The 16,382-nt window shown below is 46.1% G+C and overlaps 1 protein-coding gene across 1 annotated transcript; it reads left to right on the top strand.

Annotated features, from left to right (window-relative positions):
• The first annotated feature begins 336 nt into the window (after positions 1–336).
• Positions 337–15,957, top strand: LOC128492684 (hippocampus abundant transcript 1 protein-like). Its single transcript, XM_053465334.1, has 12 exons — positions 337–589; positions 2,854–2,949; positions 3,030–3,092; positions 3,187–3,314; positions 3,508–3,622; positions 5,020–5,238; positions 11,031–11,144; positions 12,140–12,211; positions 12,342–12,454; positions 14,390–14,487; positions 14,793–14,959; positions 15,115–15,957. Exons 1-12 carry the CDS (start codon positions 506–508, stop codon positions 15,325–15,327), a joined length of 1,482 nt encoding a protein of 493 aa, XP_053321309.1. The 5' UTR covers positions 337–505; the 3' UTR covers positions 15,328–15,957.
• The last annotated feature ends 425 nt before the right edge of the window (positions 15,958–16,382 follow it).

The raw sequence follows: 16,382 nt of genomic DNA, 5'->3' as shown, positions 1-16,382 counted from the left end.
TGGTACATGAATATTGGGGAATATACTGGTTCACAAATAAAAAATACACGATATATCAGTAGTTAGACTTGAGCTAGTTTTCAAAGTGCATGTATTGTTTACGTATAATACGTCAGGGTGTTTTTCCAGCCCGCCGTCCATCCCTCCCTCCTACCATATGCGAAAACATCATCAGACGAGACCAACACTTCTACTGCCACTCTTAAGATGGTGACACTCTTTATTACGCTATCCCCTTTGCGTAAGCGTGCTCGGCAAATCACGCAAAAGCAATTGTGGAACAAGCAGTCACTGTAACCAATAGGCTCTTTCCGTTAAGGGGTGGCTGATTACCATTGGTCACTTTGCTGCCGCTGGGCGGAAACAACGGCGGAGGCCGGAAGCGGCAGTAAGGAGTGGGTGATGCGGGTTGGGCCGCCGTTTCCATGGTAGTGTGGCCCGGTGAGCGGTGAGGGCCTAGCAGAGGAACCTTTCCCGGCAGCGGGATGACGGGCCTGAGCTCACCATGACCGGGGAAAAGAAAAAGAAGAAGAGGCTGAATCGCAGCATCCTGCTGGCCAAAAAAATCATCATTAAAGATGGAGGGACGGTGAGTATGTCACGACATATTAGTGGTTATGTCACGAGAAGGCTCGTGATGACATCTGTGTGTCGGAGATTGGTGATACACAAGCTGGTTCACAGGGCCAGGCTAACATATGGTGGCCACTGTTGCTGACTGCGCGTCGTTCCTGTGAGCTGTCACAGTCCTCTAACATTTTGTGCCCCATGTAGGTGATAGAGATGGGATGTTGTGGTGTCACTGAATGTCTGTACGTTTGCCTGTGTTCCAACACGTGTGTGTGATTGTGGCAGACATCCTAAAAAAACAACAGTGGTCCAGGAGGAGAGGCTGTCACAACTTAAGAGTTGTTGAATAACACAGCGACATAATGATAGTGCCTAACCCCAGCTAAAGTGGGGTCATAGCTCCGTGTAGGATTTTAACACAACAACAGGTCCTATTTTTTTACCACACTATAAAAGTATAAAGTTAAGAAAATAATGTTTATTGAAAAGTGATGAATGAGAGTAGCCTCTCCTGTGTGGAATATCTCAGTTTCTGGTGGCTTGAGAGCACCAGATGGGAGGCTACACAGCTGTTATACAGGTAATATGAGCAGATGACGGTGGGAACTCCCCAGATGGATTATTAAAACCCGGGACTGATAATTTTATGATTTCCTCCCTCATATGGAAAAATTATTTGAACAATCTGCAGCGCAGCATCGTGTGACCCCTGACGGTAAAAATCTACACAGATGCTCTGTCACTTGAGCATCATGACCATGGCTAGGCACAGGTGTGCTTCACGTTAGACATTTTTAACGTTACCAGTGAAGAACGTTATTATTTTATTCAATTATTATTATTTGAAACAATGCTAAATAACTCCCCTCTGTTAAAATGTGTACACATTCATCATTCTATTCCATTTAGATTCAAAACAAAGTAGTAAAAGTTAGGGTGTCAAGACACACATACGTGCCCCCCTACACACACCCGCCCATCAACCTGAACTGAAGCTTGCCCTTATATAAAAACATCCTAGCAAGCAAGTGTGGCTTGCTTACCTTCCTTTACACAGCCACACTTGCCCTAATATACAAACCTCCCTTCACATAAACACTTTCAAAACACACAGACAATCCTGCTTACAGTGTGCGCGGGATCAGTGCTGAGCATCACACTTTGATACATACTTGGCATCGATAGACAGGGCACAGCACAAGGGAGCTACAGACCTCCCACTGCTTTTATTTTTTGGGCGCGTTAGGAGGTCATCCCCAAAAAGTGGAGAACAGTTTAGTCCTTCTCTGGAGGGAACCGTCAGGGTGGTGGCATCCCCACTACCCTCGCCTAGTTATGCCACTGATCAATATATTTTTTCATCAACACAAGACCAGGAACAAATACATTTTTACTTATAATATCTCATTTTTATATGGCTTTCTAGGGAATAAATAAGGGCATCGTGTTTCGCAAGGGGGCTGGCCCTCTGTAATATTGTTATTGGGGAACTGAAATGTTCAGTAGCCCCGCAATGACCCAATTTACTAAACATACCAAAATATTGCCTAATTTACGTGTTGAAAACCAACACTGAATGTGTAGGTAGGGGTTAATAAATCTGGGACTATATCAGTGCTATTTGATTAGCTGCCAACATGTGAGAGCTGCATGCAAAGCAAATATTAACTTAAGAACTTGTTACTGTTTGTGTCATCTATCCTCTCTAAAAGTCAGAGACTGTCCTTTAGCATCTTGAATTGTTTACCTTATACCAGAGCTGTGGCCTTGCGTTTACTGCTTGTTGAATTGCCACCAACAAGCAGTAAACAAGCAGACTTTTTAAAATGAACATTACTTTGTAGCTGCATATTTTCCCCATTGATGTAATGTTGTAGAGGAAAGCCTTATTCATAAAACATATATTTTTTCTAAATGAGTCTGTATAATACATCAGATTTGTTTTTGTTTTGTTTTTTAAACCTGGAAGTATGTTCCTATTTTACATATATACAATATGTTGCGGAGACTCCCGCCATAGTATGCACTTTAATGACTGAATCCTCACATGTATTTGCCTCTTTCTCTGCTTCCTAGCTCTTTTATGTGCATTTAGTGGCACATCTACGTGAGTTTCAGTGGGTCTAACTGGCCCAAAATGAACCCCCTCTGCCACAAGCACATACACATGAAGCATATGCACCTCAAAGCGCTTACAAAATGTACAGGATTTATTATTATGCCTATAATAAATGATTAAATTATAATAAATGGGAACTTCACAGTTTTTTGCTTTTTTGGCAGAGGCAAGGGGTTGGCGAACCAAGCGTCTACCATGCTGTGGTGGTTATATTCCTGGAATTTTTTGCCTGGGGTCTGTTGACAACTCCTATGTTAACGGTAAGGGTAGAGTGTAATTATATTCTCATATGTAGTGTTATTTATTACAACGTTTTTTAATTGACATATGTAATATGCAGGTGCTGCACCAGACCTTCCCCCAGCACACCTTCCTTATGAATGGTTTGATACATGGAGTAAAGGTGAGAGAAATGTGGCAATGATCACACTTCAGGCCCACACACACACACAATTTTTGTCTTGTTCTAATATAACATTATTTCTCTTGTCTTTCAGGGTATCCTGTCTTTCCTAAGTGCCCCCCTCATTGGAGCACTGTCAGATGTTTGGGGAAGAAAGTCCTTCCTTCTGCTCACTGTCTTTTTCACCTGTGCCCCAATCCCCTTGCTTAAGATCAGTCCGTGGTAAGTTTGAGAAAAAGAACAACAAAAGTTTATAGTTTATAGACTGGGAAGGCTTCAGGAAACTCAAGGCAACTGTACTTTAGAAACTACAGATTCCACCACTTTTGTTCTCTATTTTTTGTTACATTGATAGAGCACTTTTGCTGCTGTCCAATAATCGTTGTGTTAACTGTGTCTGTTTTTTCTCCTTCAGGTGGTATTTTGCAGTTATCTCCATGTCAGGAGTCTTTGCTGTCACATTCTCTGTAATATTTGCCTATGTTGCTGACATCACACAGGAACATGAAAGGAGCACCGCATATGGCCTGGTGAGACCTACATACCCCATATGCATCATTTTCACGACAGCGAAATATTACATTTCCCTGTACCCCCTTTAGTAACGTTAGTGAGAATGTATAAATGAAGCCCGTCGGATATAACCACCCAGTTGCTAAAGAACACCTATCTCAGTGGAGCGCAGCCCAAATCGGATATCTCTAATCAGCAGGGTTCCATTAACTGGCCAGCAGTGTCTAACCTGCTTGAACGTCAGGGATATAGCATACCACCCCGCTTCCAAGAACAAAACCCAAAAGAAACCCTATAATCACATACACTAAAACTACATCTAAGGAGCCAAAAAAAGACGTGCTTTTTACCAAGCACAGACACTATAGAGTGCTTGAAGCATAGGTGGGTAGTTCTGTTTAAAGCTTTAGGTAAGTTAGTTTAAATCTTTAAAAAAACATTCAATATGTATTACTTAGATACTTAATGTTTTATTTTTTTTTAAATTGGGCATGATGTTGGAAGTTCTCCATTATGGGTATTCAATTTATAGGGACTGCCTCCTTTAACACATAGGATTTCTAAGTGTTAGGAATTTATCATGTGATGTTCACAGTATTGCAAAGGATTTGGAGAAAAACATTAGAAAATATGGATTTCACTGTAAGTTTAATATACTGCCATGCATACAAAACGTTTAATGTTAACAAATAAGTGACACATAAGTCCTATATGTCTTTCAGTGCATGAAGGAAAATACTTCTGTGCAGTTGCCTATCTTATCTTTTGTACTGCCCCTGGACTAACCCAGGGCAGTGCCAGCAGCTGTCCCTCAATGCTGCCTTCCTTATTTCTGAGCACAGTGATATAACATCATATGCCAGCGCTCCTCCTTTTTAAGGACGCACAGCGCAGGGCGAAGTAGAGGACTTTACCGACTGTTTCCTCCATAGTGTTAGTGGGCAGGTCAGTGAATCTCACTTGTAACCCTTGTCCACTAAACACTGGTGCTGCATGGAGCCTGATTGCCCAAAAATGGCAATAGGCTTCCTGTTTTGGGGCAGAAGTGCGGCTGCCACCCTAGACCTAGTCTGCCTAGGTCACAGTAAACTACTGCTTCTGTGTATGAGCCAGCTAACTATTGTTTATAATAGGCTTGGTCCTAGACATGCACATAGCCAGTCAGATACAAATTTACCAGGGCAGTTTTTATTTACCATTCGCTACACAAGGTTAGCAGGACTAACCTTGTTAACATTGTGTCACTAGCATGACCACCACTACTCAGAGATGTGGTATGAAAATAGTGGCATTTTAACACAGTATGTGCGTTTTGCGATTATTTTAAATTTTAAAAAATGATGCTCGTACTTCATTGTGCAAGTATGAAAAATGTTGCTACATTGCCACATCTCCATGTCTCTCTCTCTCTTAGGTCTCTGCTACTTTTGCTGCCAGCTTAGTAACGAGTCCTGCCATTGGTGCATACCTGGCTCGTGCTTATGGTGACACTTTGGTGGTAGTTTTGGCTTCTGCTGTGGCCCTGCTGGATATTGGCTTCATCCTGCTTGCTGTCCCAGAGTCATTGCCTGAGGAGATGCGACCGGTATCCTGGGGTGCACCTATATCTTGGGAGCAAGCTGACCCCTTCGCGGTAAGTATAACCCAAACAGAGCACTTTTAGGCTGCTGATCTGGTGCCCAACTGAGTGACCATTTTCTAACTACCCTAAAGGCCTGAGCTTTGGTGTGCATTATTGCAAATTGATGAGGTCAACATATTAGAAGAATTTGACAGATTATGTAATATATTTAGATACCAGAGATGCGGTATCCTGTATGCTTTATACCTTTAATACTCCCAAGTGTCCATCTTTGGGACCGAAATCACTCTGTTGCTATTTTGTAATGTGTTAAATTGTGTGAATAAAATACTATATGGTTTTTTTTTTTCTAAAATCGTTTCTATTGCATGACTAAATCACAAAGTCCAATTAACCATCTGTAAAGCCCTGCTCTACTCCCCCTTAAACAAAAATTTCCCTCATCACCCATTTTGTAAGCTGGTCGCAGGATATTGTAAACCAGACCCAATTAGCTCCTGAACACAGAAAAAGAAAGAATTCTTACCTGGGAATTCCTTTTCCTTGTCCATTTCCAGGTGGCACATGAGAAGAGAAGGCTCCGCCTACCAGGTAGGGCAGGAAATACTATAAAAAAAGGAGACCTCCCCCTTCCTCCCCAGTGTGGTTAAAAAGAAAGACTCAGGCAAATAATAGACAAGCAAAAGTAAATTTAATGGGTGGGAGTAAAAGTGTGCCACCTGGAAATGGACAAGGAAAAGGAATTCCCAGGTAAGAATTCTTTCTTTCCCTTGCCATTCCAGGTGGCACATGAGAAGATTTAGCGAGATAGGGAGGGAAGGATTCCAGTCTGCAGGACACGACGACCAAATTGAGACTCGTCAGAGAGATGAAGGTTCAGCCTGTAGTGCCTTACGAACGTATGAATCGACCTCCAGGTCGCTGCCTTGCAAATGAGAGACGGATTCACCCCGGAGAGTTCAGCCCAGGATGTCGAGACGGATCTGGTCGAGTGTGCCTTCAGGCCGGAGGGAGGCACTCTTCCCGCGGAGATGTAACATAAGGTGATTGCGTCCTTAAGCCAGCGGCTTATGGAAGCCCTGGACACTGCTCTGCCCCTGCGGGTCCCCGCAAAGGACAGGAAGAGTGCGTTGGATTTATTCCAGGCGGATGTACGCGAGAGATAAGACAGGATACATCTCCGCAGGTCTAGCGAGTGGAGTTCCAACTCCATTGGATTCTTGGGATCCGGACATAACGTAGGTAAGACGATCTCCTGATCCGAAAGGAAAGGTGAGACAACTTTAGGGAGAAAACTCCGGTGGTAAACGGAGGATAACGCAGTCCGGCAGAATCTTGAGAAAAGGTTCCACTCTGGAGAGAGCCTGGAGCTCACTCACCCTCCTAGCAGAAGCGAGTGCTACTAGAAGGACAACCTTGTAGGTGAGCAGCTTTAGAGAGGTATCCTCTAGAGGCTCAAAAGGAGATGTGGTGAGTTGGTGCAACACGAGGTTAAGGTCCCAAGGTGGAAACCGACGAACGGAGCCTAGGGCGAAGTCTGCACATCCCCTTAGAAAATCTGGAGATCCAGGGATGGGAAGCCAGATTGGAGTCCAAGCAGCTGCTGAGAGCTGAGATCTGGACCTTGATAGTAGCAGGTTGTAACCCGTTATCAAAGCCGTCTTGTAAAAAGCGTAGCACCTCATGGATGGGTGGAGAGGATACTTCGTGCCCATAGCACCAGGTGATGAAACGTTTCCCAAACCTTCTGGTATTTAGCAGCCGTAGTTTTCTTGCGGCTGGAGAGAATCGTTTCCACTACCGATGAAGTTAATCCCCTTGAGGTCAGGATCTCCCTTCAGAAGCCATGCTGAGAGGTTGAGCTGAGAGGTTGAGCCGGGAGGGATCTGGGTGGAGAACAGGGCCTTGAACGAGAATATCCCTCACCTGAGGAAGAAGCATGTGCTCGTCTACGGCCAGGTCGATAAGGTCCGAAACCAGATTCTTCGAGGCCAGAAAGGAACAACCAGGATGACACTGAGGGTTTTCTCGAATCTTCCGGAGCACTCTGGAAATAAGGGGAAGCCGAGGAAAAAACATCCGCGAGATCGAAATCCCAGGTCTGCGAGAGTGCTTCCAGGGCTCGGGACGGCCGACTGGAGAGAGAGAAAAAAACTCCTGTACCTGTTCGGTTAGGTGCGTGGCCATCAGGTCTATCTGAGGAGTACCCCATTTCTCCGTGATGAAAGCGAAGACCCTTTTGTGTAAGGACCATTCTCCCGGAAGTACTGAGTTCCTGCTGAGGTAATCCGCCTCCTGATTCAGTGAACCCTTGAGATGAACCGCGGAGAGAATGCAGAGACTGAACTCCGCCCATCGGCAGATCTGAGGGGTCAGGGTCTGCAGGCGCCTGTTTCTGGTGCCATCTTGTTTGGACAGATAGGCTACAACGGTGACGTTGTCTGAAAGGATTCTGATGGACCTGTGTCGCAGGATTGTAGACCAGAACCTTAGAGCCCTCCAGACCGCTAACAGAAATTTGATGTGCAGGTCTGATTCCCGAGGAGACCAAGTTCCCTGGGTAATATTGCTTCCCATAACAGCACCCCAGCCTCTCAAACTGGCGTCGGTGGAAATTACCACCCAGACTCTCGTCTGCCAAGAAAGCCCCTGTGAGAGATTCTGGCTGTCAGCCACCATCGGAGCGACTCCCGAACGAAGGGGGAAAGTTGGACGTTCTTGCGAAAGGACATCCTGGAGCGATCCCAGTGATCCAGCAGGAACTGTTGAGGAGGTCTTGCATGAGCAAGTGCCCAGGGAACCGCTGAGATGGAGGAGGTCATTAGGCCGAGCCAAGACATGATGGTTCTAATGGACACTGACTTGTTCGTTAGAACCGCTTGTGTGAATTCCCTCAATCTTGGGATCTTGTCCCGAGGGAGAAACGTCCTCTGTACGTGTGAATCGAGGATAATTCCCAGAAAGGTACGACGTCTGTTTGGAAGTAACTGTGACTTGAGTCTGTGTACTAGCCATCCTAGGTCGTGGAGGGTCCTGGGAAAAAACTCCAGATGGGACTGGAGCAAAGTTGCTGAGACCGCTACGAGGAGCCAATCGTCCAGATATGGGACCACCTTATGCCTTTTTGCCTCAGCAAGGCCACGACCACCGACATGAGCTTCGTGAAGATCCGAGGTGCTGAAGCAATTCCAAACGGAAGAGCCCGAAGCTGAAAATGTCGAATCGCTTGAGGTAATGGAACCGCCAGACGGAGGAATCTTGGTGGTCTCTTCTGATGGGAACATGTAAATAGGCATCCCGCAGATCTATGGTGACCATGAAGTCCCCTGAAGAAATGATCTCTGTGGCGGACTTCAGGGATTCCATCCGGAACCTGTTGTATCTGATACAGGTGTTCACCACCTGTAGGTTGATTATTAGCCTGAATTTCCCGGGTGGCTTTGGACAAAGACTTGGGAGTAGGTTCCCTCTCCTATCTCTTGATGAGGAACCGGGACCAGAGCTCTTTCGAGAATTAAGTTGTTGAGCGTGGAGAAGAAACCCGATCTTTTCCAAGGATCTGCAGGGGGCATGGACAGCAGGAATTTCCGGGCAGGTAGGTGAGTAAGCTCCAGAGCATAGCCTTGTTCTATGATGCGAAGGACCCAGGGGTCTGAGGTGATCTCTTCCCAGGCATGAATGAAACCGGTCAACCTGCCCTCTACCTGAAGCCTGCTGGCGTCAGAACCTTCCTGCTTTACTGTCCCTGCCTCTTCCTCTTCCTCTCTGGAATCTCCCTCTTGCGTAGGGTTTACCCCGAAAGGACTGGTAGTCCTGATTGGAGGTTCAGGCCCTGTAGGACTCTCTCTCTCTTGGAGCTCTGTAATAACTCGATCTGAAACGAGGTGGTCCTTTCATCTGAGGTAACCAGTGCTTGTCCCCTGTGGTGGATTCTAGGATCGTGTCGAGATCGCTGCCGAAGAGGCTCCCCTGGGACGGAATGCTGCACAGCTAGTGTTTAGAGGCATTATCAGCAGACCATGACTTAAGCCAGAGTGCTCGCCTAGAAACCGCTGAAAGCGCAGTGGCTTTAGCAGACGTACGGACTGATTCAATGGAGGCATCGGAGATGAAATCAACTGCTAAGCAGGTGTCGGACAGGTTGCTAGCGACCTGCTCAGTCTCTCGAATAGCTGCAAAGTCTTCCACCGCCTGTTGGAGCCAGATTTTAATGGCTCTAGAAGTTGACGCCATAGCAATCGCTGGACGAAATTCGCCGCTGCTGCTTCAGAAGACCTTTTGGCAGACCTCGGCCCTCTGGTCCGTGGGGTCTTTGAAATGGGCCGCGTCTACCAACGGAATGGCTATTTTTTTTTTTTTTTTTTTTTTTTTTTTTTTTTTTTTTTGTGGCCTTGGTTACTGCGGTGTCGACTTTCGGGACTACCCAGGCCTCAGAATTCTAATTATCGAAAGGAAAAAGCTTCTTGGTTCTCAAGGATGTGAAGAATCTCCTGTCAGGAAATTTCCACTGCTCTGTGATAATGGCAGAAAGAGAATCGTGGACTGGAAAGGTCTGCGGTTTCCTAGAGTGACCCTGAAAAGGATCTGGTTTTGCAACTGGTATGTCCTCCTGTAGATTCAGATTAGAGTTTCCCTGTTTCTGTAGTCATATTCAAAAGGGAGCCGAATAATCTTCCGGGTTAACCGGGAGGTAATTTGGTGAACCCTGCTGGTAAGGTTGTTGCAGGGGTGCCTGAGAGGGGCTTGCCATGGCTCGAAAACAGTCAAAGGTAGACTGAAGTTCCCCCTTCAACCAGGAGGTAAATTCCGTTGTGGAAACTTCTTTAGGCCGAGAGCAGGGATTGCACGTTTTGACCGAAAGGTCATGCAGGGTCTTTTGCAGGATGAACAGGCTTGTGTTTTGACTTTCCCACAGATTTCGTATGTGGGGAGGCTTCAGGTGGGATATCCTGATTTTTATCTGACATGACTGAGGAGAAGAAACACAAGCTGTAACTGTAGAAAACAATGGCATAGGCAACGTAAAACTTCTTCCAAGCAAAGAGGGCAACACCTACTTGAAATGGCAGTAGACAATCCTCAGGCACGGGCAGGCACAATAGCAGAGAGGTATATGCAAAACTACAGCACAGAAACCAACAGCAAGGAAAGATCTTACCCATTCTGGCGTTGTATACAGAGGCATTTAGGTGCCCAGGGCCGGAAACCTCACATCCGGAAATTCCCAGCCAATTGACCTCTCGTGACCCCGGGTCGCTTCACCGGAAGTGAAGCCGATTGGAGATCTGAACGTGTGCCGAGAAAACCGGCACAGCCGGTTAGAGATCTCCTCCTGCCGTGCCACACTCTGAGGATTCCCTGGGACGGAGTGAACCGGAGCCCGGGGATATACATCCCAGTGAGCCCCCTGGGCTGTGGGCAGAGCCGAACGAGGACTGAGCCTCGTGTGCGTTGCCGCGATACACGCGGAGTTGCAGCCTCCGAGGCTGCCGCACGAACCCTGGATCCACACGGGACCGCTGCCGGGTATCAGAAAAGGACGCCCCCCCGGGGCTCCGAGAAAACAAAAAAAAAGGAAGGAAAGGTAAGCTTCAGCCTAACCGCTACCTGAGTAGGGCAGGAAACAACACTGGGGAGGAAGGGGGAGGTCTCCTTTTTTTATAGTATTTCCTGCCCTACCTGGTAGGCGGAGCCTTCTCTTCTCATGTGCCACCTGGAATGGCAAGGGAAAAATGTTTACCTCTTCCTCAGTACAGTCGGTTCCTTTAAAAAGGGATGTATTTGACAGCAGTGCCACTAGAGGTATGCATGTATTCTTATACACTACGTTAACTGTCTTCCAGTCCTTGCGGAAAGTGGGCCAGGACTCAACTGTCCTCCTCATCTGTATCACTGTGTTCCTGTCTTACCTACCTGAGGCCGGACAGTACTCAAGCTTCTTTTTGTATCTACGACAGGTAAGTGCAGAACGAGAACGTATGTGCCACGCCGCATTCGTAAAAGTGAATCTGTCACTTTTTTCCCATTGCTATAAACAATATTCAAAGATATGTAATGTTTACAAATGAAAATTGGCCACATAATTACTCCTTTCCATTGTCATCCCTCCTCTATTGTCTTAAGTTGCTGTAAATTGGTTCAGTTAGCCTTTTTTGACAGGGCTTCAGGATTGGCAGCTGATAATTTGACCCTTGATGACAATTGACGTGTCAGGCAGGTCACGGAAAAACATCCCTTTGACGGCGGTTGATGTGCCAGGCAAATCATGTGGTTAAACGGGTTTAGAAAGTGATCTTAGATCTTCTCCCCAACGTAGTTGCCATAATGCCTCGATGTCGAGGCATTTAGCAACAATGAAATCTACGGCAGGGGCCCTGCCTGAAAGCTCCACAGAACGTCAATCTGTGCCATATTAAATATGGTGCCAGCCGCCTGTTTTAAAGAAGCTTAGACAGTTTTGCTGAAATGTCTTTGCTTTGATATCGAGGCATTCGGTGACATCGGAGAGTGGTCACACGCGCCATAGTGAGAGATCAGCCATTGTCATGAATGGGATAGTGTTAATCTTGCACAAGCTACTCCTGATCTCAACTCAAGGTGAATTTTCAAACTAAGTATGTGGAAAGCTATTACACTAATTGAAAGAAGTAGTGGGTAACTTTGCTTAGTGAATTTAGGGAAGGCGACGGCTTATATGCAACCAGATGTTAGCTGTATCCAGAGAGGATTTGCATCATAACGGTTCCTGAACAAGGATTACATGATTATCAGAGATTGTGGAACTCTCATTGTACCAAGAATACATCTTAATGTACCTGGACTGTATTGTATAGAAGTATACTTTTATACTTTTAGAGGCTACTTTTTTGCCCCATTTTTTAAATAGATTCTGATATCAAGTATTTTGTAATGCATTGGAAAAATTTGTCTTATCCGCTCCCTCTTCCGAAAGGTTATTGGCTTCACTTCGGAAACAGTAGCTGCTTTTATCGGTGTTGTTGGAATACTGTCAATCTTGGCTCAGGTGAGTTGTTTTTTATAGCATGTAAAATGTGGGGGGGGGATATCTTTGGGGGTTACAGTTTGTGTTGCAATTTAAACACATTTTAAGAAAATCAGTATTTAGGTCACTACCCTTTCTGCTTTGTCCTTAGACAGTGGTTTTGGGAGTCCTTATGAGATCTATCGGAAATAAAAACACAATCCTGCTTGGACTCGGCTTCCAAATTCTACAGTTGGCCTGGTACGGCTTTGGCTCTCAGCAGTGGTGAGTGGCCTAATGGTATATTTAGCATGCCTGGATGGAGTTCAGTAGGGCATTCTTTTAAGTGCTAAGAAGACAGATCAAAATGTGAATATGCAATGGTAACTACACCACGACATGGATGATAACCCTGCATACTGTCTTATTGCTTGTAGGTAGATATTTTCCACACAAAAAAATCTGTTCCCTTTGTGTTGGATTGTATGTCCAGGCACAATTAACAATTCACTCTGGTAATATTATACCGTATTGGCTCGGATATAGGCCGCCCCCGTATATAGGCCGCACCCTAAAAGTTTGGTGCTTTTTTAAAGAAAAAGTTTTTTTTCTTTAAAAAAGCACCAAAAAAAACATGCTGCCACTGTCCTCCCTCCCCGAGATACGCTGCCGCTGTCCTCCCTCCCCGCGATACGCTGCCGCTGTCCTCCCCGAGATCCGCTGTCCTCCCTCCCCGCGATACGCTGCCGCTGTCCTCCCTCCCCGCGATACGCTGCCCTCCCTCCCCGAGATCCGCTGCCCTCCCTCCCCGAGATCCGCTGCCCTCCCTCCCCGAGATCCGCTGCCCTCCCTCCCCGAGATCCGCTGCCCTCCCTCCCCGCGATCCGCTGCCCTCCCTCCCCGCGATACGCTGCCGCCCCTCCCCGCGATACGCTGCCGCTGTCCTCCTCTGCCCCCCCTCCTCGACTTACCGGAGCAGACTCCCGGGTGTCTTCAGGGCCGGCGAGGGACATCTACGCAATACGCGTATGCAACTTCCGGTACCGTTACCGGAAGTTGCATTTGCGTATTGCGTAGATGTCTCCCGCCGGCCCCGCAAGACAACCGGGAGTCTGCTCCGGTAAGTCGGGGGTGGGCAGAGGTAAAACGCTTAGATAACCTCCCGTGCCGGCACCCCCCCCCCGTGGGAAGTGCTGGCAGGGGAGGCTGTCTGAGCGTATCGGGGAGAAGGATGCAGGTCCCCTGCACCGCTGCGGGGGATCTGTATCTTAACCCCGCTGCCTGCCCGGCGCCCGGGACTGCATGTCCCGGGCGTCGGGCGCTAGACCCCGAATATAGGCCGCACCCCCACTTTAAAAACTTAAAGTGGGGGAAAAAAGTGCGGCCTATATTCGAGCCAATACGGTAGATAATGGTCATGCTGTCATCCTTTAAAGCCAGTTTCCTACTGCAAACCCTGTGACGTATCTCTTAATACTTAGGTAGCAATTTCCTTATAAAAAATATGCTGGTAGATCCTTCTCTGAGTAAATACCACTTTCCTAGGAGTTGTAATTTCGCTGCAGTCAGCTTTGAATAGACTTTGGTTCCCCGCTTTTACACTACCCTCTGATGCACAGCACATATAGATCTCTAGTTGGGCTTCTAAAAAAGATATTGATATGCTTCAAATGCAGCCTTTTTGGGTTGTCTAAACTGGTTTACCCCTCTGAAAAGCCAGGTGGAAGCATTGGGTTTTTAATTGCAGTTTGCCTCTCGAACACCAGAGGGACTCGAGTTCTGTATTAGGGTTTGTTAACTCAGCTTCCGTTAAAACAAGAGCACACTATGCAACACTTCATTACACGCACAGCTGTTACTTTCCATATTAGGCCTTTAGGTAGTTTGTCCTTGTTTAACCTGGCAGAGTTACTTTTGTGGGTTGTTTGTTTATCTTTGTCTTCAGCATGTTGACTTTTTATTAACATTTGCTTCTGTAATACGTCCATTAAGTAGACTTGCAGACCATAGGTATAGCCCGCACGGTGTGCACATTATGCATACAAACATATATTATTCATATATACAGACAACTTATAGCAAAGTATGCTCTCTACTTTTACATATTTGCATGTCATGTATACAATACACATATTCCTTTGTCTGAGATCTTGAAATGTGTCAGGTTTGGGCTAATTCAAAGGTGTCTGAGTTCCCACTTTTCCCTATTTTTTGTTCCAGGATGATGTGGGCTGCAGGAGCTGTGGCTGCAATGTCAAGCATTACCTTTCCAGCTATCAGTGCAGTTGTGTCTCGCAATGCAGATCCAGACCAGCAAGGTAAGGAACCCAGGGACAAAAGATGCTTACTACAATGAAATTTGGTCAATGCACTCTTGGGGCAAGAGGTGGGAGAGAAACATTAAATCCAATTTACAAAGATGAGGACATGGAAGTAGGTATTCTAGTAAGCAGCTCCCATTTAATGCTCCAAGTAAACCGTTCCGCATTGCCCTTGTGCATTTCCAGTGTGCTATGTAACGCTGTTGGCTTATACCATGCCTACTAAGTGAGTTTCATTGAGGGCTTTTGTGGATGGCAGGAGTTTTGTAGCAGCTTTTCTTTTGTTTTTTTTATCTCCCCAGGTGTAGTGCAGGGGATGGTGACTGGAATTCGTGGCCTTTGTAACGGGCTGGGGCCTGCTCTCTATGGATTTGTGTTTTATCTGTTTCACGTAGAGCTTAATGAAATGGCAGATGTGGAACCTGCAGGCAAAGCTCTTAAACCCAATATGGCCAATCCTTCAGATGAGGTAAATGGGAACAGGGCTGTGGGATGTGGCGGTTTAACGGATGTTACTCCAATGCAGTAATAATGTTATGTAGAAAATATATTTCTTGGTTCAAAAGATTTATTACTTTTTATGACCTATAATCTATGCCTAAATGTGCCGTCTTCCTTTTACAGAGAAGCATAATCCCAGGACCTCCCTTCTTGTTTGGGGCCTGCTCTGTGCTGTTGTCCCTGCTTGTTGCACTCTTCATCCCAGAACACACTAGTCTCGCAGTGCGCTCTGGGGCTCACAAGAAGCATAGTAATGGTGCACAGAGCCATGCCCTACTTCCACCAACACACCTACCTGAAGGTAAAGAGCCACTGCTGGATGACAGCAGTGTATGACCCAAGGACTCTGCCATGGGAACCAGAGACTACACAAGGGCAACACAACGTACTGTGCTATTATCTGTGTGGGGAGAGCCAGCAGGGACCAAACTACAGAAGATCAAGGATTGGGACATTTCTCTTTCCCACAGCCTGGGAATGGGATGTGGCAGCTGTCAAGCACACTACAACAGCAATCAATTATGCCACTTATCCAAGCAGAAATATTACAAATTGGTGAGAAACCTGTGAAAACAAGCACGGACTGGCAAACATCTGGAGATTAGTGGGGTTTATACTGTCACTTTTGAAGGTGGGGAGTGCAGCCTATGCTGTCAGGGCAAGGGGTGACCAACTTGGGTTATCAGTTGCCAAAGCCAGGCAGTGAAACCTGAATTTGCCTCTATCCCAAATGGATACGGTATAAATGGAATAAATGCCCTTTCCTTGTTTTTAAATATTTACTATTGAATGAGCTTTAAGCAGGAATTATTCTCTACCTTTTGATTTTCCCCATTTTCTTATGCATCTCACCCCTGCACTAGTGTGTGTAGCCCCTGAGAGGTCTGAGTTGGATAAAGAGCTCTCACCTTGGTCTGACTGACCAGCTACTCTCTGTACAGAATTAAAACAAAAAAGTTTTCCCTATTCTTTCCTCTTTTGATTAATTTTAAATTAAGATGTAAACAACGCTTGCGGAAAATGTTAGCGTTTGATTGCAACCTGGTGTGTACACACACACACACACACACACACACACACACACAAATCATGGTGGATAGCCATTTAGTGCTATGATTTCCATTTCCCCAAGGCACCAAAACAGATGGAGGGTGAAGAATGTTGAGCCCTACATCAGAGCCTGCTTCTAGTGGGAGTCATGTAATTTGTTTACTTAGAAACTTCCTACCCCAGGCAAATTCATGTATGATTGATCCTGGGTAGTTTTTGCATTATCCTCCTTTTGACCGTTCCCGTAAATTCCCTTTGTGCCCTGGTGCCATAAAATAAGCATGAACGTCCTGAAGGAAATTGTTAGAATTCGCAGCCAAGAATTTTTGAACATTTTTAGA

This window comes from Spea bombifrons, chromosome 1, assembly GCF_027358695.1.
Source record: "Spea bombifrons isolate aSpeBom1 chromosome 1, aSpeBom1.2.pri, whole genome shotgun sequence".
Classification (NCBI taxonomy): domain Eukaryota; kingdom Metazoa; phylum Chordata; class Amphibia; order Anura; family Pelobatidae; genus Spea; species Spea bombifrons.
Note: the sequence above shows the minus strand (reverse complement) of the source record. Positions and strands in the feature narration are given on the sequence as shown.

What these genes read in the sequence shown, in the direction of transcription:
- LOC128492684 (XM_053465334.1), top strand. Translation starts at nt 506, where the DNA reads ATGACCGGGGAAAAGAAAAAGAAGAAGAGGCTGAATCGCAGCATCCTG. An exon ending in TCATTAAAGATGGAGGGACG is followed by an intron (nt 590 to 2,853) that starts GTGAGTATGTCA and finishes CTTTTTTGGCAG; the next exon opens with AGGCAAGGGGTTGGCGAACC. An exon ending in GGCTTTGGCTCTCAGCAGTG is followed by an intron (nt 12,455 to 14,389) that starts GTGAGTGGCCTA and finishes TTTTTGTTCCAG; the next exon opens with GATGATGTGGGCTGCAGGAG.